The 26,356-nt window shown below is 41.6% G+C and overlaps 1 protein-coding gene across 1 annotated transcript in view; it reads left to right on the top strand.

Moving 5' to 3' along the window:
* The first annotated feature begins 6,045 nt into the window (after nucleotides 1-6,045).
* Nucleotides 6,046-26,356, top strand: part of LOC107121246 (semaphorin-3C-like) — a 60,280-nt gene continuing 39,969 nt past the window's right edge. The window contains exons 1-2 of the mRNA XM_015424130.1: nucleotides 6,046-6,120; nucleotides 8,601-8,823. Of these exons, the coding sequence (XP_015279616.1) occupies nucleotides 6,046-6,120; nucleotides 8,601-8,823 (298 nt within the window). The remainder of the gene's footprint in view (nucleotides 6,121-8,600; nucleotides 8,824-26,356) is intronic.

Here is a 26,356-nt window from a genome sequence, read left to right on the forward strand (position 1 = left end):
GGTTCCTTCATAGGAGGTTTTCAAGTACAAACAGTGCATGGCAAGGGTGATATCCAATTCCCTTTAGAATCAGATAAAAGAGAGTACCATTTGAACAGATGAAAGGCAATGATAATTTCATTGGAATAATTTACTGAGTTTGCATTCCAGGAGTTCTTTGCTGAGCCTGCTTTGCGGGGAAGGCGCAATTTGACAATAAATTTGACAATAAATAAATTTGACAATAAATAAATTTGACAATAAATAGTACTTTTTGATAATATATAAATTAAAGGATTCAGTTAGCAAAGAAGTGCCTGAGGCTTAGTCATATGCTGCAGGGACCAAACCAAGAAAATCAAAACACTTCCAGAAGTTATATGCAAGTTAGTTGAAAGAATATAGCTCGAGGCCAGCAGTTTTTTTTGTACTCCCACATATATTCACATGGTAGTAAGGAACACCTGGGTCCAAGTCCCTACGAGTTCATGAAGCTCACTGGGTGACCTTGGGTCTGTCATACTCCCTCAGCCCCACCTACCTCAACGGGTAGATGCAGTGAGGGTGAAAAGGGTGAGGGAGAGAACCATGTGCTCTGCCCTGAGCTCTCTCAAGGAAAGGTGGGATAAAATGTGACCAATAGTTGACAATCTTAGCCACCAACTTACTTTTGGGCAGATCATGGTTTTCTCAGCCCTATACTCATCTGAAGTAAAAGTCAAATAGACCTGACTGGGGAACCTTGTGATCAGGGAACTTCTGTGTATATTTTTAAATATAAAACCAGTTGCTCAGGGGCATTCAGGTCCAGGCTGAGGCATTAAGGGAGAAGGGCTTAATCCTTTCCCCAGGGCATATTCAGATTACTCAGAACTGCTAGTTGTTCTATGAGGAAACTCCATGCATGTATCATATGAGGAAGCAATTTGTATGAGGGAAAAACAGTGTGTGAGTAAAATTTTAATCCCCCCTTTCCTCTAGCTCTGTGATCTGAAATAGCAACTGCCCCCCCAAGCAAGCTGCTTTTTACCTGTAGAAAACTGACAGGCGATCCTAATCCTAGATCTTCTGGATGACATCTTGTTTATCCCTAAAACTGGCCTATGTTACAAGGGTATTAAAAATTCGTGGCGCAGTCTTGTTGAGTGTGAATCTTACTGATAATAGCAACAGCTGCCTCTTGTCTTGCCAAGCGGTTTAGCAAGGAAGGAGAAAGGTCAGTCTTGATCACCGGCTTGTGCTTTAGGCAACTAAAGTCAAGAAGTAAAGAACCCTTGCACATGTAGGTGTGTTCTGTTGGCAATGGGCAGGATAGCTGATTAGTGTCAGTGGGACCACAAACTTTGGCTTGGAGCTCAGAATTTTTTTTAATAGAACCAAGCTGTATCTTCAGAAATAAGGTAAAGCGTGGCATTGAGCTGAGTCATGGTAACCCCATGATATTCCACCTTATGGGGTTTTCAAGGCAAGAGATGAGCGGGGGTGTTGCCTTCTTCTGAAGAGTCTCCTTAGTGATCTCCCATTTAAATGCTGGCTATGCTTAGCTCCAGAGTTCTGGTGAGATTGGGCTAATCTGGGCTACCCAGGCCTCTACACCTTGAGAAATACTTTGTATTATAGACCTTCATGGACTGCACCACTCAGTCTGTAGATGGAGGCTCATATGTTACAATCTGCTCCCTCACATTAGAAGTCTTTGTACATAAGAGAACTCTAGCTTACCCGGGAGAAGGCTAGACTAAAATCTTTCTCACTGATGTGGAGATCTAGCCAGTGCAAGGGAAATGTTCACGTTGGCAGCACATATAATAACCCCTCCTCCTGCATTTTGAAGTGGTAGAGCCTAGGAAGCCTGTGCTACATGAGATTCTTCGATACATAGCTTGGCACTTGGCTATGATAGCTGCCGTTAAGAATACTTTTTGCTGTGATCACATCTTAAGAAAGGGGTCATGTTTGGAAGAATATAAAACATTACTGTATTTGTTCAGCTCAGAGGGCTGAATTCTCTGCTGAAGTACAATACAGCTTTCATCTCTAACAAAAGTGTGTGGGGAAACTGGACAAGAATTGGTGCTATTCAGTTCAAGTTGAGATGAATGTCTGTATTATTTGGCTTTGTTCTTCTTAACTAGCTGAAAGGTTGATTTTAGACATAACAGAAGGTTTTAGCATTTCCTGTTAGATCCTCGGCATATCTAAGTAAGTGCTTGTATTCCATGTCATTTACTTCATTAGTACACAAGTTCCACGTTAGCATGGGACAGTGTTTTTTTTGTCCTTTCAAATAATTTTTATTTTCAAGACAAACATAAAATAGGTACATTAACACATATCATTTTTCCCTATTAGTTTACCTCATACATAATCTAAAACTATGTCAGTTTTCCACCTTATGTATATAATATTTTACGATATAGATATATAAATCTTATTTTCTACTAATTTAACCTTTGTCTAAGTATTTTTGTATAATCTTCCATTAACTATATATAGTTATATGGTTCTTATTTTCTTCTAGTTTGATTATCTAAACATCTCTCTCTCTCTCTCATCTCATTTTTAGTCCATCTTTAGGATCTTACTCCATTATAAGTTTCTAGATTTCTCTCAGAAGTTGTAGCTTTCCATTCCTGCCTTCTTCTTTTTCTGGTTTCTCTTTTTAAGTTTTAAAGTCTTAATTCTGTGTCTTTTTTCTTTATAGGTATAGAAGTTGTTTTCTGGGAATAGCTATCTGTAGTCAATTCTTGAAGTGGTTTGAAATTCCATACATTGCTTTTTTTTTCTCTCTCTGGGTTGGTGTATAAATCAATGTTTTGAGGGCTTCATCAGTATTGGTGTCTTATAGAGTCTCAGGTGAACTTCTACGAAAGTTTTATTTTTCTTTGGAGGTGCTGGTTTCATTTTGTAGACCATATCAGTTAGATTATAGGTCTATATCTTCTATATAGAAATGTTCTTGCTTCTCCTCCTTCCATTGTGGCTGACCTTCCTCTATCTTGCTTGATGTTTGTTGTTGCAGTAGATCAATTTTGTCTTGCTTAGAGGCAAAAAGTTCTTTCACGTTTGTGTTTACAGCAGCAATAATCGAGTTTTGGATTAAAATATTGAGGTCTTGAAACAAAGATACAACCTCTGACACCATAAGTTGTAATCTATCTGTTTCATCCATTTTTAAAACCATATGTTAAAACCAAATAATCTCAAGGTTCTTTTTCTGCACGATTTTACAAATCACACCCACTGATATTTACAAAACATAGCTGTTTTAGTCATATTAGAGGCAGAGTTCAAGAATCTTATCAATTGGTTACATTACAGAAGAAGACAATCAAAACAAAATGTACTTTACAGTTGGACAAACATAAACATAAGATGTTGTGAGAATATAATGTATAAAGAGTTCAGGGTAAGATCCAGTTCTCCTTTCTTCCTTTAAAAATACTCCAATTATTGAAGTATAATTGCTTATATTCCTTATTAAAATGGAGGTAAATCTTTATAAAGTCTTGCTACTATTCCAGATTATTTGCTTATAGCTCCAGACAAAAGGAAGAGAAAAAGGAACTATATATTTCTAGATAACAAAAGTCCAAAAACAGCTGAAGCCAATTCTTCTCCAATTTTTTATTCCACAGGGAAAATTATTACAGTCTCAGAAAAAAAGCCTTCTCTTTACTTTTTTGCTCAGGAAGCCATTTAAAAATCACTTGAAGTTCTTTTCGTGCCCGCTGCCGGAGGAAGAGGGGTGGGACTTGAAAGAGTTCTTCACCCCTCCATTCCTTTGTCTTTTTAAACATTAAAGGGGCTTTATCATTAGGTAGGTAGATTTTCTGTTGTTGTTGCTTTTAAGCGTACTCATGGTGTTGTTCTTCATTGATGCTATGGATGAGTTTCCAGTTTCTCCCCCTCCGGGGTAGTCTGACATGGATGCGCTCAGTCGGCTCCTATGTTGAGGCGCTCTCAGACTTCTACCTGCTTGCTGCTGTGCATGAGGGATCCAAGTCAAGCCCCTTGCAATGAGCTTCTCTTTGGGAAGCTCATTGGAGTTCGGGATCCCCTGAACCCCTCTAAAAGAACTGCCGATCCGGCTGTCATACAGGAGGTCTCCCTGGTGCGACCGTTCTTGTTGCACCAAAGCCCCACCCTCAGCATGGGACAGTGTTGTCTGGTGCTGGTACTGAGACAAAACAAGTGTTTCAGTGTTCTGAAGATGTTTCAGACTGAAGACTGGAAATCACACTTGTGTCCTGCTCGTAGAAAGCTACCATGTCATTAAATGGTACCAAGTCCCTGTACAGCTTGTATTCTACATGCATGGAACCTATTTTTCCCCACATTGGGGAACCATTCAACTATGCAGTCCCTAGCTATGGATGGAATATGCTGTGTCAAGCCAGGCCTGGGTTTTATAAAGGAGGTTTGAGGATATTTGTTACTGAGAATATATATTTTTCATTAGTATAATGCACTAAAAGCCCTATGGATGAGGTTTACTACTTTATTATAGTGTGCAAGCAAGACTTGGTTTTACATTTATTAAGTATTCGGTTTTAATTATTGATACCTGTGAACCTGAATGTTCAGTTTTGACCACTGATAAAGACTTGTTGTCAAAACACATTTGGTTTTGTCTTACATACCTGTAATAATTAATGTATTGCATATGTATATGTATAATAATTTCATGTATTGTGTATGTATATATTAATACACATTTTTGTTCATTATATTATGAGTGGTTGCTTGGCTGAACTGTTTTACATTTTGGTTTCTTTAAGTGGGTACTCTAGGTTTTTTAATTGTGCTTGGAGAGAGATATTTGATTATCTGTAAGTTTCTATTTTTAGGTTTTGGCTTTTGATGCAGTTGCTCCTATGTTATTGGTTTTTAAGAGGTACATTCCCAGGAAGGCTTTGCATTTTCTGAACATGTTGGCCAATGCAAAGGTTTTCTGTCAGATTCTTGACAAGGATTAACAGGTAGCTGAATTAGCAATAGGCCTTTAGTCAAAAGAAGGTCCAGAGGGGACCCTTCCAGCTCAGGACCCTTCCAGAGGGGTCTGACTGGCTGTTGCTAGCAATCAACAGCATGAGGGGACAGAGGAACCTTGGTCTTATCCTGCAAGCCAGGTCTTAATGGTTTTAAGACAGCCATTTCAGAAAGAGTTAAAGTAAAATTAGAGAAGGTAATATGTTTACTTGGCAAGATCCAGGCCCCGCAGGCTTTGGCATCCCTTCAAAACAGAGCAAATAGCTGCAGAGATTTCTGCCACAATCAAATATGAGTAATAGAAAAAAAACCTTACTAACATAATAGACTAGTTTGTGCTGGCATGGAGACTGTGCTTTAACTCCTATGATCTAAACATTATGCATATCATCATCTGGAGCCACAGCATGTCACAGAATACATTAGGAACTGACTTTACTGTTGTTGCATAGAGGAATATTCCATGAGTCAGAGCTGTGAGGATGCTAAGTTACAGTTGGTTAATTTCTTTGGTGTATAAAAAGGTACAGCCCGAAGGAAGTATGAACAGCTCCCTTATATGGCCTGTGGATCGTACTGAGGCCCATTAATCTTGAACACCGACAACAGCTTCATGATAAACGTAGCGATTATCTTTCTCTGTTTAATGCAGAAATAGCTTTGCCAGCAAATTGTGTGCTAATCATGACAGTACGTTAGTATGTGTGTGTGTGACTGTGGCGTTCCAAGATGGCCATTTTTGGTATCTGAAGGAGCTGAATTGGAACCCTGATGCTCATCTTTCAATACATAAAATTGAATGGAAGAGAACTTTCAGTTACCTACCCTAAGTGGGATGGCAAAGTCACCTCAGTGTTAGGTGGAATATAGGCTAAATATGTATTAAGTTGCCTTGCTGACTATTTGTTGGATATTTTAGCAGAGTAAAAAGGAACCACACAGAAACCACACAGCACGCACGTGTAAATTAGCTAAAACAAAGTTTACCAATAAAATTCGGAAGGGTTATATGATAAGGATAAAACAATAAACAGTCTGTCTAGCTACATCTTTCTAGTTACTGTTAGCCCCAAGATGGATACTCACACTGTAATCTCCAAACAAAGGGAGGAAGAAGAAACTCCCAAATGCCTATGTGCAGAATATCAGGTAACATCACCCAACTATGAATTGATGAATAACCAGGCTAAGGGTCTCTTCACTATGCATTGGACTCCCTTTTCTCTGGTGGGAATCACATGCAGGGCAGCTCATTGATTCTAAAGCTAACTAACAATTAGCATTCACAAACATGAACTCTTTCATGACATCAGGGAGTGAACTTGCAAATATCCCAACACCCCCTCTCAAGTTCATGTACTGAAGTTCAGCTTCTTGCGCAGGTATTTAAACGTCCCTCTTGCGAGTGGCTTGGTGAGTGTATCAGCCATCATGTCTTCTGAGGGACAATACTTGATCTGAATGAGCCCTTGTTGCATCTCTCACACGGAATGGTATTTGGTGACAATATGCTTGCTTCTTGCTTTGATGCTCTCACTCTTGGATAAGGCTCTTGGATAAGGCCTGATTGTCCTCAAACAAAGTTATTGGTTTAGGTTCATCAACACCAAAGTCCTTTTAGTAGACAGATGATCCATTCAAGTCCATTGCAGGGATCTGCAGCAGATATGTACTCAGCTTCTGTTGTTCATTTGGCAACTACTGGTTGCTTTTGACTGGCCCAGCTGATCTAGCTGTCTCCATAGAAGAAAATGTAGCCACTTGTTGACTTGTAGTTAGTCTGGTCTTCACCCCAGTCAGCGTCAGTATATCCAACCAGTCTCGTATTGTCACAAGTTGAGATGTTCAGTTTCAAGTCAGCAGTTTTTTTGAGGTATTTTCTCAGTCTCTTTACAGCATTCCAGCCATAATGATTTGGTGAATCAGTCTTTCTGCACAGGATTCCAACAGCTGCAGAGATATCATGTCTTGACATTGTGCTCAGATAAAGCAGTTTGCCAATTGCTTCTCTGTATTGTTGGTTGCTCTCTAGCAACACTCCATCTTCAAGTTTGATGTATGCTGGCTCAAGTGGAGTACTAACTCCTTTGGCATCCTTTAGGCTCAGGGACTCTGCAAGGTTCACAAGCTTGTGTCTTTGGTTTAGGAGAAAACTCCCATTTTCAGTTCTTTCAATTTGTATTCAAAATTTGTATTCCAACTGTTTTACTCCCACCTCTTTGTTCAGGTTATCTGCAATTTCCTGAACATCTTCTTTGGTCTGGTAGCATAATAACAGTCCATTCCTACATGCCAGCACATACTGATACAGTCCATGTTTAAGTCTGGAATGTAGGCAGGTGTCTGCCATTCCCTGTCATAATTTTTGGCTTTGCTGCAGCATAATTAATTCCTCAGTCCATGCTATGACAGCTTGTTCCTCTCCATTGAGGAATGCTGTCCCAATGTCCAGGTGCTAAACATGCCTTTTTCTTGATTGTGCTACATTTAGCAGTGTCCTGAAGGTGGTGTATTTGACAACAGGTGTAGGCTGTTCAATCATTTCTTTGCAGTTTGAGGCTTCACACTCAGGTTGCACATTTACATGCAAGGTGTACCTTTCAGGTAGTACGTCCTTATTGCTCCTCTGTGACCTTCTCACAGAAACTGCTTTCTTCTCTGGCCCAGCTTGCCCTGCCACCCCTTCTGATTGTGGGGTGTCTTGTTGACCTGCCTGTGGACACATGGTCCCAAGATTTGCTTCATTCCATCAAGGTGGTAGTCTTTTACTCTTACCATACTGGAAATAGCCTCCACTGCAAATGCACCGCCATATCATCTTATGCTAATGATCAGGCAGGGATGATGTGCCTTCCCCCAGCTCAGTGTGTTCCCTTATTTTCATTCCTTTTTTGATCAGTGGGTTTGTTGTGCCATGTATCCCACTTCTCTAGAGTTCCAGTTTAACTAGGGTTAACAATTACACTAGGGAAATAGCCAACAATGCATGGATCACTGAGTTCTTCTAAAATTAATTTCAGAATTGGAGCATCAACAATTTGCTGTATTTTTTCAGTTCCTTTAGTTCATATGGATTTTCCCCCATTATACATTATGGATAAGCACATTGATAAAACATTGCCCCCCCAAAGCAATCTTTCTGTGATTATATGCACGATTGCATCGTTCTGCCATTATGGGAGCTAACTTGAATGAAAGTGTGCATTTGGCAAATTGCACTGGTAGGTAAATGTGTAACTGGCAACTTATACATCTTGGTGCATGATGCTTGCATGTGCAGGAACAATGTCATATATCATAACATCTATTCACCAAAGGTAAGTTGTAATACATGCAGGTAAGTGCAACCCTGTATATGTTGATAAATGCTAAATGATACAGTATTCATGCATTTTGTGTTGAGGAGGGAGAAAGCAGCATGGAGTTACTTTGCAAGTAGGATCCCCAAATCAGATCCCTCTTCAGAAAGTTAAAAATCACTGAAGTATGTTTAAATGTAGCTTGTAATGTTTGAACACCATGCTCATTGATTTGTGTTCCAAAACTCAGAGGAAGTGGCTTATCAGTGGGCATTATAATGGATTAGAAATTAAAATGCTAAAATGTGCTTGTCAATGCCTCTTTTGCAGTGTCCAGGAGGAGCTTTCACACCCAACATACAGACAACCAAGGAGTTTCCAGATGATGTGGTCACCTTCATCAGGAACCACCCCTTGATGTTCAATCCCATATATCCAATCCACAGGAGACCCTTAATCATTCGGACAGGCACAGACTTCAAATATACAAAGATAACTGTTGATCGCGTTAATGCAGCAGATGGAAGATACCACGTCTTGTTTCTTGGAACAGGTAAAAAAAGATTTCAACAAGGGTTTTATAAAATGCATTTGCCAACTTCCAGCAACAGACTTACACATGTTTAAGAGGTGAGTTTCCAATAACTGATACTATTTTCTTACCTTTATCATGTTCTGACTTTGTAACCATCTGATTTCAGCTGAAGAGGGAAATTCATTAAGATTAACAATAAAGTATATTGCCAGCTAACACACCATGCAACATTAGACATGTCCAAAAAGCAGAAATCAACTATTAAAAGTGTCTTGCACTTATGCAGTGCCTCATATTTTCCAAGCTCTATAGTCAAGAACACAAAAAAACCTCCACATTCCAAAATCTATCTGGCAATGAAGACAGTTGTAAATACCCCCTTTTAGGTTGGTTTTCCTCCAATTCCTGGTATTCTGCTGTGATAAAAATCCTTGAGAGAAACAGCTGGGGAAGAGAATTGTTTTCTCCAGTGGAAAATCTGATTAGATCCAATCTTTCTTTCTCTCAAGATATCTTTGTTTTGTTTTGTTTTAAATTTAAAAAGCATGTATCCCACACTCTCCGGAATCTGCCCAGCACATCTAGCATTATAAAATGAATAAATAAAATACAATTTTAAATTAAAAAGAGAACAGATAAAATAACTAAATAAGTAAACTGAAGGAAACAGCGGGAATAAAACCAACAATCAGTAATATACAACAGGAGACAGTAAATGCAGTAGTATAAAACCAGTGTAAAAGCAGTAGCATGAAAGCTGGGAGAGAGCAGGACAAAGAGATAAAACAGTTAAAAGCCTAAAGGAACAAGAACATTTGGCCTGGCACCACAAACTCAGAAATGTAGGCAACTGCCACAGGGGAGACTCAGAGGCTGGGATCAAGCAGCACCCCCCCTAAGCCTTGAGCTTGCTCTCCCCCAGGAAAACCCCATCCAGGACTTGTCTGGACTGACTGTCGTTTTATTCTACCTTATGCATCCCATTATCTTATTCCCATTTGGTAAGTGCTCAGAGTCGAAGCCTTCCCTTCTTTTGGTCTTGCCCATTCACTGTGCCATGACCATGGAGGATACTTAGTATTTTTTTTAAAAAAAAGAGACTTAAATATGACTTTATGTTAACACCAAAAAAGGTTTACTGTTCTGTTTGCACTTAACACTTTTAGCTTTTGTGTCTTCCCTGAAAAACAGAAGGGCTGAACAGAATTTGTTCAAGATAATCAAAGTCACCAAGGAAAAGTTAGAGATTATGCATTTTTTTAAATTAAAAGATCTGTGTCTATAAGCTGCATTGCAGTGTTCTGGTGGGCTTGGAAATTAGCAGTGCAGGTATCAGCAGCCCTTGGCAGAGACAAATGGCACTAGGCTCCTTCGTGACATTGATGCTTAGACAATATGGATGAATTCCTGAAGCTGAGAAATTGCCAGTAATGTTTGTTACTGTCTGAGATGCGTCTCATTTCTTCAAAGTGAAGTGCAGAAGGACATGTAGGATTAGATCCTGCAGATCTTTCCCATTAACAGAGATACTTTCCTCCAAGGTGCTTTCCTGTGGTGGAAGGAGCTCTCTCCTGACACAGCATTAGTTTGAGCATCTTGCATCAGGGGAAGGCTTCTTCCACTGGAGTAGAGCTCCTCAGCTAGGGGATGGATTCATGGGATCCAACAAGTGGTCTCAAAACTATTTCCAAATGTCAGTGGCATCTTTGAATGTTTCCCTCATATCAAAATCTCATTGGCCTTGAAAACCCAATATGTCAGACAGACAGTCCAAGCCACCTTCCTAATATATAGGGTTTGGGGGTTTTTTGTATGTGAAGAGAGTCTTCGGTTACTTCATTCAATTTTTAGTCTTGTCAGTGTACATATTTCCCCTTCCATTTTATGTTCACCCTGTGAAGTGGGTTAGGCAAAGACAGAATGACTATCTCAAGGCTACTGAGTGAGCTACATGGCAGAGTTGGGACTCAGTCTAACATTCTTACCACTACACTGTGAGGGCCACTGGGGAAACTGTCAAAAATTATTCACCATGTGCAGTCTCATGCCCCAAAAATTCAGTTCCATATAATTAACTGGACATATAACTGATTTCTCAATGCCAGTCACTGATTTCAGACTCAAGGCAAATAGCTTGGAGAAAGAACCCCTCCGCTGTTCTTAACGTGATCATGCCCCAGGAAGAGCACAATCAACTCTTTCATTTTTGCATACAGCTAAGGAATGGAACACAGGATTTCCTCTGAAACCTTAGCCAATGGTGTTGAGCACACAGCAGCTGCTCCATGCCAAGCATTAGTAATGGGTACAGTGTGCCTTTCTAGGCCATAGAAGGAGTGAAATAAATCCTTGAAGCAGACGATTGTTCTTGGGACATGCTGCCTGGCTTTCTGAATGATAGCAATCTAGCATTTCCCCCAACCCCCCAGTCTCCTAAAGCACCATACACAACTGATGGGCTGATGCACAACCCTCGGCACCATGGGGCACCTTTTGGTCCAGAAATGGACCAACCTCTACAATGGAACGACCTCTACAATGAAATAGGAGTGAGCACTCAGCCATAAAGAGAAGAGTACTATCTGTGTCCTATAATCTTCTGCTGAAACAAGAAGAGTAATTGATTTGTTCCTGGTGTAATTACTGAATTTCAGATTTATCTGGAGGCAGAAAGGTTATCTGAAAACCTCCTGAGGATCTCACTAGCCTAGGATTGCCAGATCAGATTGGGAAACTCCTGGAGATTTGAGGATGGAGCCTGGGGAGAACAGGGAAGAGTAATTGATTTGTTCCTGGTGTAATTACTGAATTTCAGATTTATCTGGAGGCAGAAAGGTTATCTGAAAACCTCCTGAGGATCTCACTAGCCTAGGATTGCCAGATCAGATTGGGAAACTCCTGGAGATTTGAGGATGGAGCCTGGGGAGAACAGGGACCCCAGTAGGGTACAATGCCATGGAGTCCACCCTCCAAAGCATCCATTTCCTCTAGAGGAACTGATGTCTGTTGTTTGGGGATGACCAGTAATTCAAGGGGAGGTCCATCAGTGGCTATTAGCCACAAGGTATAGCTAGGAACTCTCAGTCTGGGGCAAGTGATGCACTGTATTCTTTGTGCTTGGGGGAAGGGCAACAATGGGAGGACTTCTAGTGTCCTGGCCCCACTGATGGACCTCCTGATGGCACCTGGTATTTTTTGCCACTGTGTGACAGAATTTTGGACTGGATGGGCCATTGGCCTGATCCAACATTGACTCCTCTTCTGTTCTTACTTCACAATCCTTATATCATCCATCCATCCATTTTGCGGTATGATGAATTATGTACTCAGCCTGAGCCTGAGGAGACTGAATGGAAATTCTTGTTCCACAGCATACACCCAGGGTGTCCTTGCACAAGGTTGAATCTAAAGCCAGAACTTATGGGAAACATGTGGCTGCTTTCATAAACACCAGCCCCATGTCCGCTCCCTCCTTATGTCCAGTCATACAGGTTGTATGATATGACATCACTGTGCTGTAAGATTCCCACTTGTATCTCTCCCACCCACCCAAAAAAATCTGTAGCACAGTGATCTTTTGTTGCACAGTTAGCACTGGGGAAGAGGAGGTGAGTCAGTACTGCTGTTTACAGCAGCAGCAATGCATCCCCCAAACATTTAATTCCAGCCTCAGTGGCACAGCAGTATGATGGAGAAATGAGACATCCCATAGCATAAGCTGTATGAAGTAGTTTGGGAATAGCATTCTTCCCAAGAGCATCGGTCCTGGATGCTGGTGCATATTGCCAGCATTGTCCTGGTGTAAGATTTACTTGGTATCCTTCGCAATGCATGGGCTAGCTTTAGGATTATTGACTAAAAATTCTCAGTGGCAGAGCAGGAGTACGTTTTTCAGAGTGTTACTTGAAATGGAGATATAGTTACTTGGGGATTCCTTAACTAGCCATGTGGAAAGCTAGCTCATGGTTACTATTTATATGCATCATCTCACCATGTGGATCAGACAACTTTCCCCATGCCACAGTCATCTTTGCTGGAATGCTTCGTCTTGGTGCTGGCAAATTTGACTAAGCCGTAGCCTGCTCTAAATGAAGGGATTATCATTGGATATGGGCATTTTTAGGTATCATACATTTCACTGATATCTTTTTTTGCTTCCTTGGAAACAACATGTTGCCTCAGCAGAGACTTCTAAATTTCCTGACTTTTGCTCTAGGAGAAAGTTGACTTTGTGAAATGAGATTTGATAATCTGGGTCCTCCTTGCCAGTTTTAGTCACTATACCAGGGGTCTCCAAGCTGTCGCCCGCAGACCGCATGCGGCCCCTGAGTTCTTTCTGTGCAGCCCTCCAATCTGCTTGTCTGCTGCTGTAACCCTCAAGGCTTTTTTCTCAGATCCACACATTATTCTTCCTGCCTCAAGAGGCACCGTCTAACTGCTGTTTTTCCTGTCCTTTTCTTGCAAAAAACCACAATGGCAACATTGTTTTTTCTTGTCTCCATGGTTCCCTCTGTCAGCCCCCTCTTGGTCTCATCCTCCACACTAGCTAGCATTTTGGCCATTCTGGGTGCTTTGCTAGCCAGCACAGCTCAGGTACCTGTTCTGCTCAGCTTTTTCACTCCCCCCTCCATGCATTACCATGATGAAGGCTACATGTGTGTAAGGAAGATAAAGCAGCTTTATGAATGGGTACAGGAGATGTCTGGCCTGCTTTTGCAAAGAAGGCAGGAAAAGGGCTGGTATTTTTGCAGAAAGAAAAAGGGATTGTTAAGTCGCATGCTTAACAAATAGTCGGAGAGTGATTTCAGCAAGAACACATCTTTATTCTTCCACTCGAACACTTCTCCAACACGGATCAACATCTGATAGCCAGAACAGCTTTAACATTGCAGCTGTCCTGCTTTTAAACATTCCCGGCTAATATAGCCACGCCCACTGTACACATTACAACCAATAAGGTTGAAGTTATAAGGACCAATCACAGATGTTCCCGCTCAGGGAGCTTGCTGTAAGGTGATTGGCTAAGTGCTTCCTGGGCTAGCAATACGATTGGGTGTATTTGCATCCTAACCCAGGACGAAGCTTAACATAGCTTTCCAATGAGATGATTCACAAGACATAGGCATTCAATGGTAGCTATTGAATACACTACAGGGATACAAAGTGTTTTGCATACTGAATGTTTCTAGAGGCTCCACCTATCGAGGCTCCTCCAAGTGACTTTCAAGGTTACTGGCAAGGTTGCTGCTGCAGGCAAAAGCATTCTTCCTTCCTCAACAAGAGCTGGTTGCTCTGGCTTCTTGCCTTGCTTGCTTCTGCCTCTCCTCTCCCACCCACTCTCATGCATCGTAATTGCAGGAGCTGGTGAGTGGCCCCTTGTGTGGAGAGGAAAGGAGCGCTCTCTTAGTAGGGAAGCTTATGGGATTCCCCTTCCTACATCTTTCTCCAGCCAAGTTCCTGTCCCCCCCCGGCTGCCATTTTGCTTCTCATGATTGAGGCTTGGCTGGCAGGTAGTGATGTGTATGTGTACCCTCCATATAATTTGAAGCAACCCCATAGCTAGACCTTTTTCTATGGTGGGTGGAATTAATTTGAAATGCCATTGGGTCACCATGAGTTGTACAAAATCTTCCATGAAATAAATACATGGTGAGAGAGAGGATTGGGGGGGGGGAGCACCCACCTGCAGCTGGCTGGAGCAGCTGTACTGGATGAGTGGTGTGAAGGTGGTGATCTGGAGCTCAGCTCGGTCTGCAGGTTGTGGAGGGAGGCACTGTGACAGGCCAGAAACCTGTCCAGGGGAAGGGTGGCCTGGCTGCAGCCAGCCCTTACTCAGATCCACAATACTGCTGGCCTCGGCTGGAGGGACACTGCGGCCAGGTCAGGGGATGGGCTTGCTTTCCAAAGGCCACCCATTTAGAGTGGCCAGGCGCTGCAAACTTGAGACCCATGCAAGCACCTTCAAGGGCATGCCCCAGCCCTATCTGCTTGTCCCACCACCTCCAGCTCTACCTCGGTCAGATTCGGGGGTGTTGCAAATATTTAGATTTAAACCCCAAGGCAGTGTGTTTATCAAGAAACAAATCTTACATTATTCAATGCACTTAGGAGTGAACTCTGCCATCTGGTAGGTCAGATTCATAATCTATTTTTAAAAAATTCTTCCTAAACTGGGCATATGGCTCAATACTCCTGAGAACTGTAGTGGATAGGGAGGCAGGGGTCTCTTCTCTTCTTTGCCATGGTCGAAATGAAAACCCCCAGCTAACAGCAGCTACAGTGGGGTGGATTTGATTGGAAAAGGAAGAGTTAGACCCCTGAAATGGTACTTCCCATATTTTTATTTATTCAAGGATTATATTGAAACTCTGCAACTGCTGTTCTGCTAGAAATTCTGTAAGAATACGTTTGCAAAAGAAAGTGTTTTAAAGAAATGAAAAATTGCTGATCAGCACCATGTCTTTAATGATAAATGGATTACTGAGTACTTCCTTGTTTTAAACAAGGATAAAATGGTTTTCCTGATATGTCTTGAAACTGTCTTGAAACTATGTTAAAAGGCACTTTTGACTTCTGTCAAGATTCCCTCTAAGCTGAGTTAGTGTGAGCTAGCTCACAGTTCTTTAGCCTCTGGCTCACACATTTTTGTCTTAGCTCAGGAAGGAGGGCTCCAGAGCAAACTAATTTATGCAGTAGCCAAATTGCTCACTCACAACTTTAATGCCAGTAGCTCACAAAGTAGAAATTTTGCTCACAAGACTCCACAGCTTAGAGGGCACATTGGTCATAAGAGCTACTAAATATATCAAGGAGAGGTGTGAGTGAACAAGATAAAGTCTCTTAAAATTAATGTTTTTGCAGCAAAATAGTTTTTAAAAGCACATTGAGGAGAACCTGTCTACTGTGAGGGCCAGCTATCATGTTGCTAAATGTACTACTGAGAGTGGTAGACTCTTCACTGATGGAAAATTTGTTAAAAAGTGCATGATTAAAATAATGGAGGGAATGTGTTCTGATAAGGTATCATGTTAGTTGTGCCAGTTTATCTGCATCTACCATTACCCATACAATAATAATTAATTATTATCACCAAGTGTGTTGAAGAACTATGAGAAGAACCACATATGTCACTGATTGTCGAGGCAAAAAGTTTTGATTTCTTTTCTTTGGCATTAGATGAGAGCAATGACATTGTAAACACTGCTCAACTACTAATTTTTATCAGGGAGATAGATTCCAGCTTCAGAATCACAGGAGAGTTTTGTGCACTGCAGAATTTGAAAGACACTACAACTGCAGAAAACATATACTTGAAGGTGTGTAAATGAGTAGAAAATTTTGGTCTGAGTTGGGTTAAATTGAAAAGCATCACAACTGATGTTGCAAGACATATGGCAGGCAGTAAAACTGGTGCAGTTGCAAGATTCAATGAAGAGATATTGAAATTAAATGGTACACTTCCCATGCAATTTCACTGCATCATCCATCAGCAAGCCTTCTGTAGTAAGATTCTTCAGTGGGAAACTGTGATGTGTATTGTTGTATCCAGTGTTTGTCACAAACCTTGACTTGGACATTAATGCCTTGACTAACAGAAAGCAGCCACAAAAATCACACTGACTAGGTATGCATGTGCAACTAGATAAAAGGATTCCACAGTAAAATATTGTTCCAAAATGGATTGCATTCAGGTTAACATTTCTTCATTGACCTCTGAATGTTTACTTTTGATCTAAATAGGTAGGTTGATAATTTTGTTACGTTTTGATTTAAGGTGTGGCCATCTTCAGGCATTGGGCAGTCTAATGTGGCCCCCATGTGCCAGAAGGCTAGGGACCCCTGCAGTATGTTGTAGGACTTGAAAACGCGCTGTGCAATCTTAAGCAGGTCTACTAGGAATCCTACTGAAGCCTTGCTTTCTTCTGAGAAGATGTTCTTGTAACCGTATAGCAAGATACTCAGTGAAATGCGATAAAATGGGTTAGCTTTCCTTACCCTGGCCTAGTTTTCACATCTCTTGAATGTTACAGGTTTGTACACTGCCTGATGTATTGATGAACAGTATTCAGGAGCATTCAACCAGCTTTCTTTTATGGGTCAACAACTGTAGCTAGTCTTAAGGAGTAAGACAACCTCATGTGTCGCTTCACTTTATAGAAATTTAAGCAGAGCAACAACCTTGTAAATCCTACTCTGTACAAACTCATTGTTCTCTGAATGATGTACACCATTGCATCTAAATTTCTGAAGCAAAATTCAGAGAAATTTGGAGGCCCCTGCTTGGTGAAATCTCCAAGAAAAGACAAGGGATGCAAAAGCAAGTTTGGTAAGACACATATATGAAGCTGCCTCATATTGAATCAGAACCTTGGTCTGTTAAAGTCAACATTGTCTACTCAGGCCAGTAGCAGCTCTCCAGGGTCTCAGGCAGAGGTGTTTCACATCACCTACTGTCTGGTCCTTTCAACTGGAGATGCCAAGGATTGAACCTGAGACCTTGTGCATGTAAAGCAGAGGCCATTCCACTGAGCCACTGAAACATGTAACATCTCTCAGCAAAGTGAACCCACACATTTCTGAATTGCCACCCAGGTTCACCTAAAAAGAAATTGTGTGGTATATCTCATGGGTCTTCATGGCAAAAGAAAATTTGGAGGAGTTTCCCTAAGTAAGTGAAAGGTTGTGGGAGGTTCTGCATCACAGTGTGCAAGGAGCTGGAAAGAATCTTCAGGTTTAATAAAGACTCGTCTGTTTTCAAGTGACAGAGATGTTTCCAAAGGAATTTAGACTAAGCTTATTTCTAAAAAGGTTTTTCTTTTACTTCTCCTTATGTCTCTGTGTTTTCTTGACCTTAGGGTCCGCCAGCCTGTGATCTATATGTATATACTGCATGCATATTTGAGCCATAATTGCAACTGTAACCTATTGCATGCTGGAAAAACAAAATCAAGGGACCACCACAAAGGATGAGGTCCCTTCGTAAGGATGTCATTGGGGTTGGCATGTATTATAATTGTGGATATGGTTTCTGTGATGTGGATGGTTTCCCCTTCCAGTTATTGTCTCTTGCTTACTTGTTGGTCAGTTTGGGGGAAGGGTTTTTTTAGGCCTGTTCTGAAGTCTTTGAAGTTCTTTTGGGTCTGGTTTATGTTTTAAAAGTCTAAGGAATTTTCTTTTGAGTTGCCAAACATCTGGGCATTCTGTACTAGTTAAGTGCTATGTGTATCATGAACCCTATTCTAGCTTGATGTAAATAGTCTTCATTCTTCGAATGCACAAAACTAGTCTGTCTGTCTGTCTGTCTGTCTGTCTGTCTGTCTGTCTGTCTCTCTAACAGTTTTGGTTCTGGATCCATATTTCGTTTTCTCATCAGGTCTCTGTTCCTTTCTTGATTTTCCTTCTCTCTGGCTCCCATCCTTTATTTTCTTTATCCCTTTCCCAGACTCTTAGCTGTTTACCTTTCAACCCCCATCTCTTTCCAAATTCCGATTCTGCTGTATGGCATTTATATAGCACTTTATAGTGTTTAAAGGATTTCCATATCTATTATTTCTGTGATCCTTTCAACCACAGTGCATTGCTGAACAGAGTTAATGGCCTGATATTGTAGAGGTGGGATGGTCTGTTAACTGGTAGCAACTTGCATGCTGTCAATGAGTTCAGGATAGAGGTAACATTTTGCCATGGATATTCGCTGATCATCCATGACAGAAGAGGGTGTGTTTATTTCTGCTATTTTTCTCCCTCTTAGCTTAGACCCCAGCTATATCCCCCTATGCCAGGGGTGTCGAGCTGATTTGTTATGAGACCTTGTTGGGCCGGGCCATGTGTGTCATAAAATGTAATGCCAGGTAGCGGAGATATAAACTTTATAAAGGACACAAGCACAAAGCATTTTTTTAACTTAAAATAAAAACATGCTTAAAACATTAGCACTCCTGCAATATTTTGTTTATTTAACAGTGTCTGATATCTGACAGCTGTTGCTCTGAATTATTGCAACAAAATGTCTGTGCTGTTGCAATCTTGAGTATGCTGTTCAGGTGTGTATCTGTAAACTGCAAACCTACGTTGACGCAGCAGCACCTGTACTGGAAGCAGAAGACAGCCAGTTCTACTGTGGGCCTGATAGAAGCTCTCTGGGGGCCTATTCTGGCCCCCGGGTCGCATGTTTGACACCCCTGCCCTATGTTGTTCCTGTAAGTCTGTTGCCCCTCCCCAGGAACAGTTTCAGGGCTTAGTGGGTGGCAGTAACAGAGGAGAGGAGGTGGGACAAACTTGTTCCATGAAGCCTGCTCTGAGATACGATCTTGTTGAATACAAGCCACTGAATAATACATTTGCATTTGCTCTATTTTATAATATTGTTATCATTGTTATGGTAGGGTTACCAGATATACTCTTTTTAGAAGACATGTCCTTTTTTTATGTCCATCCTCTTTTGGGCTTTTTTAAAAAACCTGGTGAAAATGGGCTCTTTTTGAATTGGAAGGTTAGGAATATTCCTAGTTAGTAGCTGTTATCACACCTTAAATAGTAGGGGTATTTAAAAAGAGATTTGTCATAGTGATCAGTTGTTTGAAGTAGTCAGTCGGGAAGTATGTCCTCTTTTTTATTTTCAAAATACGGTAACCCTGTCTTATTGGGAATTTTAAAAAGTAACAGTAACAAGTATTCCTAAGTAAACTGTTCCCTGCTTTAATCTTTAAATTTGAATTAATGCAATAGTGGGCTTTTAAGTCTGGTTATAGATTCCTCTGCTCCCCCCCAAAAAAAAATCTGTTAGAATGCCTGCACCCAAAACACATGCTATTATCTAAAATCTATTTATTACTTCATTTATACCTTACTTTTCTCCCCAGTGAATAGTCAAAGTAGTTTACACATTTCTCCCCTTCTCAGTTTTTATCCTCACAACTACCTTATGATATAGATTAGGCTAAGAGTGTGTGGCTGGCCCAAGGTCATCAAGCAAGATTCCATGGCAGAGTAGGGGTTCAAATCTGGGTCTTCCAGATAGTAGTCCAGAACACTAACTGCTGCACCATGCTGGTTGACATGGCAATGGATGCTCCAGATTTCCCTACCCAATGTCTAATATTACTAACACCCAGAAAGCCTGTAAACTATGATTCAATGTTTAGCCACTAGGGGGTGCCTTCGGATCTACCTGAGCCAAAAATACACCCATAAAATATCTTGTTGATATTTTTCGGGTATATTTCGACATCCGAATGTATCCAGGTTTTCTCAGGAAATCTCTAGAAAATCCCGGACATATTCTGGAATTACCGGTAGACCTGAAAACAGCAAGATGCAGGAGCATACTGCTCCCACATCTCAGCTGTCTGTTGGGCTTCTGCAGTTCCTTTAAACTTTAAAGAGGCTGCAGAAGACAGGCCTCACTGGCTCAGCTTGGGGCTGTCTGGCTTCTCCTCCAGCCCGGTTTAAACCAGGTTGCAAGAGAGAAGTCCGCCCAGGATCAGCCTTGGCTGGGGCTGGCTCCTCTTGCAGTTTGGTTTAGACTGACCTGCAAGAGAGGATCAGCTGTAGCTGAGAGCTCTGTGCTGCCTCAGTTGGGGCTGGCTCCTCTTGCGGCTCAGTTTAAACTGCGCTGCAAGAGAGGATCAGCTGTGGAGGCGGAAGCTGAGAGCACCGCGCCACCTCTGGGGCTTTCTCCTCTTGCAGCTCAGGTTAAACCAAGCTGCAAGACAAGTCAGCCCAGGATCAGCCGGGGCAGCAGGAGCTGAGAGCTCCATTGCGCCTAAGCTTGGCATTGGCTTCTCTTGCAGCCCAGTTGTCATGGGCTGGGCTGGGCCAGGAGGCAGGAGTCAGGTCCAGTCCAAGGGTCGTAGCCAGAAGAGACAGAACAGGAGTCGAGCTGAGAGTCCAAGAGAGTGGTCGTCCAAAGCAGGAGGTCAGGAAGCCAGGAATCCAAACAGGAGCGAGGTCCAGAAACAGAAACCAAGGGTGGGCACGAAGTCAGCATGGATGCGACTTGTTGCTTCTGCGGAGAGCCCAATCCTGAGTGGGAGCTATACAGACCTCTGGCAGTGCTTCCCTTCATGCTGGCACTGCTTCTGTCAGTACTCGGGGATCGGCACCCACATTCCCTACCAGCGTGTGTCTTGGTGGCGGGTTGCTAAGTCCTTGCAGAGCCACTCCCTCAGCTGAGACACCCGCGGAGGTGAATCAAGTGGGCTTTCGATTTGCGCCTGTGCCTCATCGGCTGCTGCAGGACCAGGTGCAGGGGATACTGACTGGGGCACTGGCAGTGACAAGCTGTCAACTCCTGAAGAGTCAGAGGGGCCAGTTTCCAGCTCTGGTGATGCTGGCAACTGCGGCTGCGCTGCCAACTCGGGCAGGGGCTCGGCACAGTCATTGTTGCCCATGACACCAGCTTAAAAGCTGTATGAGAAGTCAGCCCAGGATCAGCTGTGCCCGTGGGGAGCAGACTGCTCCCTTTGGGCATAGCTTCTGGTGTGCAATCCCACCACCTGTTTTGTTTTTTTCTTCTCAGGTCTATTGGACCAGGGGGAAAAAAATCAAGATTTCTTTTAAATCCTAGATCCAGATACCACACTGGTATTGGGATCTGGAATTTTTTGGGAAACACATTTTTTTTTCAGTTCGATATACCCAAACCAAAAAAAAGAAGGGGGACAATTGCACACCCCTATTATCCACCTTCCTGCACAACTGTGTTTGCCTGTAGAAGCTAGCAGAGAAGAGCACCTGGCTAAACTGCAGAATGTTAAAATATAGCTTAGCTAAGTGAAGAAGAAGAAGATGAAGAGATTGGATTTATACTCGCCCTTCACTACCCAAAGGTGTCTCAGAGCGGCTTACAAACTCCTTTCCCTTCCCCTCCCCACAACAGACACCCTGTCAGGTAGGCGGGGCTAAGAGAGCTCTTGACAGAAACTGCTCTTTTTCAAGAACAGCTCTTATCAGAGCTATGGCTTGCCCAAGGCCATCCAGCCAGGTGCAAGTGGAGGAGTCGGGAATCAAACCCGGTTCTCCCAGATTAGAGTCCGCGCACTTAACCACTACACCAAAGTGCCTAAAATCAGTCCTGCGTCAGGTTACTATTTATTGTTTATTAGTTAACTGTTTATATTGCCATGGATTGCAGCCCAAAGCAGGTGGTAAACTCCATCTAAGGCTAAATAGCAGCACAAGACCGATAGTCAAAAAATACCGCAAGGGAAAGTTGAAAAGAACTTTGAAGAGAGAGTTCAAAGCCCGCGGACGGTGTGAGGCCAGTAACGGCCCCCCGTGCGCCGGGACTGGGTCTTCCCGGAGTCAGGTTGCTAAGTTGGGAATGCAGCCCAAAGTAGGTGGTAAAAACCATAAAAGGCTAAATAACGGAACCAGACCAATAGTCGACAAGTACCGTAAGGGAAAGTTGAAAAGAACTTTGATATAACTTTCTACAACAGTTTATTTTCCTGCAAATTGCTAGAACCGTTTGCTTGACTTATGAGTGGTGTTTGTGGTACAGATTGCTGTGGAAATAGAATGGCCAATATCTGTGTACTGTTCAGAACATTTTCAGTTTGTCTTTGATTTTTGTTATGATTAGATACTACAAATCGGCTTTGGTGTCATTTTTTATTATGCACAGAAAGCTGAGGAACAATCCTTTAGCTTTTGGTCAATGTATTGAGTGTTCCTATTTTCAAAGTCTTATAAATTATCACAGTTCCTTTCTTCTAGCCTTCAGTTGTGCACGTTTGATTTAAAATCAAGTCAGAAGCCTTTCTTTTTCATGTGCCTTGCATCAATATAATAGATTACCGGATGAACACTGCATCAGATAGACAAAGACACACAGCTACATACATTTTTAAAAAACCAAAAACACTTTTCTGGTGCAGAACCCACATTCTTTGGCTTAGAGTTTCTGTGAGCTTTACAGGACAATCCCAAGCAGGCTGGGTTACTGGGTTAGATCCTACTCCTATCCCACAACTCCCCTGAGCAAAGTTTGAAGGCTTCCTCAAGCCTAAGGAGCTGCCTATGGCTCCTGTCCCAAAGCCTTTCCTGGTGTTTCACTATCTGAGTAAGAAGTAATGTTCAAGCTAGGATTGTTACCAAATGTCATCTAAAAAGAAAATTTGTTTGAATCTGAACATTTCTGCTTTGGAGACATTTTAAGGGAACCAAAAAGATAAGTCTTCAGAGAGGTTCATCATTATTTCATTGCTAGTAAAGTGGGTGGCCAGTCATAAAAGCAGCAAAACTATCCACAGGTTTCTGTATACTCTCTGGGCTTTCCAGGTGTGATGTAAAACATGACTTTGTAAATCAATCAAAACAAAACACAAATGCTTAAACAGCCTGATGAGGGTCCAGAAGTGATTCAGAAAAGCCAGTTAGCCTAACATCTGTTCTTGGTCAATTGGTGGAAGATGATAAAATTATTAAGCAGATGAAAGGACAGGCCATACAGAGGCATGGCTTCTGTAAAGGGATGTCCCAGCTCACCAATTTTTGGTGCTCTTTCAGTAAATGGGATCTTGTTAACATTATGTAGCTGGACTTCCAGAAAGTCTCTGCCATTTTCTCTCTAAAGCTCCTGAGTAAAGGGGGGGGGGGCAGTTCTGTGAAGATGGTGGTCGTGTGATTCCAGAGCTCCTTACCCCATTTTTTTCCCACCCGAGATAACTTATCTAAAACCATGCCCAAACCTGATTCTTCAAACAAAACAGACCCAGGTAAGCACAGATCCTCCTCTACTTCAATTAAAAACTCAAAAGACATCTTAGAAGCGGCGTTTCAGCGCAGCACTGCAGCCCGGGCCAAAAACAAAATGGCGGCCATGGCAGAGCAAGCGGCACAAACACCCCAAGACCCTTCATCCTCAGTAAATCTAAATTACCTAAAAACCATGGAGACATGCATATTAGATAAAATAGCCAACCTCTCTTTCCAAATAGATGAACTGCAGACTTCCTTGCACCAGACAGCTCGAAAAGTGGAGGCAGCATTGGAGAAGGGCATAGCAAATCAGACTGACATTAAAGCCCTGCAGAAAGCCTCTGCCTCTCAAAAAGATCATTTAATAATGCTTGAAACAGAAATGAAAGTGGCAGATCTAAAATGTAGGGGTCTGCCAGAACAAGCAGAAGAAAATAAAGATTTGTTATGGCTCAGCTCATTGCAAAATCTTTAAAGCTGGAAGAGGATGTTCTCCCTATACTTTCATGCACATCTCGCATGGATCCTGCACCAAGGAATAGCTGTCCAACCCTGAGAGATGTAATCATTACTATACCAGATGCAAGAGTGCGGCAAATGATTTTAGAAGCCGCTAAACAGCCAGGAATTTTTCAGTTTGAAGGAGAACATTTGCAAGTATTCCATGACATCCCCAAAGAAGCAACTGCTATTCGTAGAAGCTTGAAATCAACTACAGCTAAACTGCAGAAGCTAAAGCAAAAATACAGATGGCTTCCATCTGGAAAATTATATGTTGCCCATCAAGGTCTGTGCCTTTATGCATGGGATGAAGAAAGTGGCTTGGAACTGGACAAACAAGTCTTTTAAAGGAGGAATCTCTTCCCAACCACTCCACAGAAACCCAGTAAAATTCCTGTATTAACCAATGCTGGAGAACAGTGATCTTTGAACTCATTAGCAAAATAGATCTACAATCAAAATTCCTTTCACTGGGCCTGAATTTAAATTATGCATAGTTTTATGTTTAATACTTAAAATGCGGGGGGTGGGGCGCTAGGGGCTTCTGAGTCTGGTTCGTTCCCTGTTTGTGTGCTCAGACGACTGGACTCAGTCAGTCTCCCAGAAGTATTCTGGGGACCTGAGCTCATGTCATTTTGTGTTGTGACAGTAAAAGTCACAGAAGTTTTTTTTCTGCAGGGTACTGTGTTGGGGTAAAGTGTTGGGGGTGGGGGGAGGGGAGTTTTTATTGGTTTCCCTTTTTTAGGAAATTGTATATTTAAATAACATCTCTTTAGAAAGTACAGTTTTATACTCTATCAGTGTTTGATTATCTTTAGAAACAGTTGATAAATACATTTTTAACTCTTTGGTATATTGTGGTTAGCTTTGAGTGACGTACAACATCAATATGGCAGAAACTTATGTTATTAGATCTATTAATGTGTGAGGCCTTAATAACATTATAAAAAAAGAGAATGACCTCATTTATTCTGAAATCGAAATCTGACACTGTATTAATTCAAGAAACACACCTAAAACCTCAATGCAAATCTGTTTTGAACACTAGCTGGTATGATCATCAATACCATGCTGGGGGGCCCTCAAAATCTAGAGGAGTCACCATATTACTTTCCAAATCGGTGCATTTTACTTATGAAGATAAACTAGAAGACCCACACGGGAGATTCTTATTCCTTAAAGGCAAACTGGACCAGAAACAAGTTACACTAGCAACTATTTATGCACCTAATGAAAAACAAGAACAATTCTTAGATGAAACTCTAACAAAACTTAATGAATTCAAAGAGGGACAAATTATTATCGGGGGAGACTTTAATTTAATTGACGACCACCATCTCGACAGATCCGGCAAACGACAGAGGGAAACACCATATACTAAGAGATACACAAAGTTACATGACATTCTAGTAAAATATCAACTCTATGACTCCTGGAGAGAAACACACAAGGGGGAGAGAGACTACACATATTTCTCCCCGAGGTTTCAAACCTACACTCGCATAGACTTTTTAAGTCTTGCAGAGTCTCTTTTAAATAATGTGGAAAGCACACTCATTGGCCCGTTTATGTGGTCTGATCATGCTTACATTGAAATGCATCTTAGAAGGCATAATATAATAAACACAAGACAATCCTGGAGGTTAAATAACTCTGTTTTATTACATGAACAACACAAGGAAGAAATAACTCAAACAATTAAACTTTATTTCAAAGAAAACATCAGCAGAGAAGTAGAAGATCACATCATCTGGAATGCTTTCAAAGCAGTGATTAGAGGAAAACTGATTGCAGTGGCCTCTAAGCTGAAAAAAAGAAAGAGATCATAATGTTAAAACTTTACTGGAGAAAATACAAAGCTTAGAAACTATGCATAAAAAACAGGAAGTAAAAAGATCTATAAAGAGCTTTTGGCCACACGAAAAATTCTAGAAACAATTGAAGCACGCCAAATACAAAAAAAACATCCTGTATTTGAAGCAGCTATATTGGCAAAAAAATACCAAGAGTGTTAAATTGCTGGCATGGCAAGTAAAAAAAAACCAGTCAGATCGGAAAAGCTTCTCTATAAAGAATATACATAATTCTATATTTACCAATCCTCTGGAGATAAGTGAATGCTTTACTCAATTTTATGAAAAATTATATAGCACAACAAACCCCAATCTAGAAGAGACTCAAGAATTCTTGTATACAAACAATCTAATAACTGAACTGAGCCCCAAACACCATCAGAGTTTAGACCAACCTATCTCAAGCAAAGAGGTGCTGGAAACTGTGAAACAGACAAAACCTAATACGGCTCCTTGCAGTGATGGCTTTGGCCCAACATTTTATAAAACGTTTA

This window comes from Gekko japonicus, unplaced genomic scaffold, assembly GCF_001447785.1.
Source record: "Gekko japonicus isolate JY-2015 unplaced genomic scaffold, Gekko_japonicus_V1.1 scaffold1260, whole genome shotgun sequence".
NCBI classification, from domain to species: Eukaryota; Metazoa; Chordata; class Lepidosauria; order Squamata; family Gekkonidae; genus Gekko; species Gekko japonicus.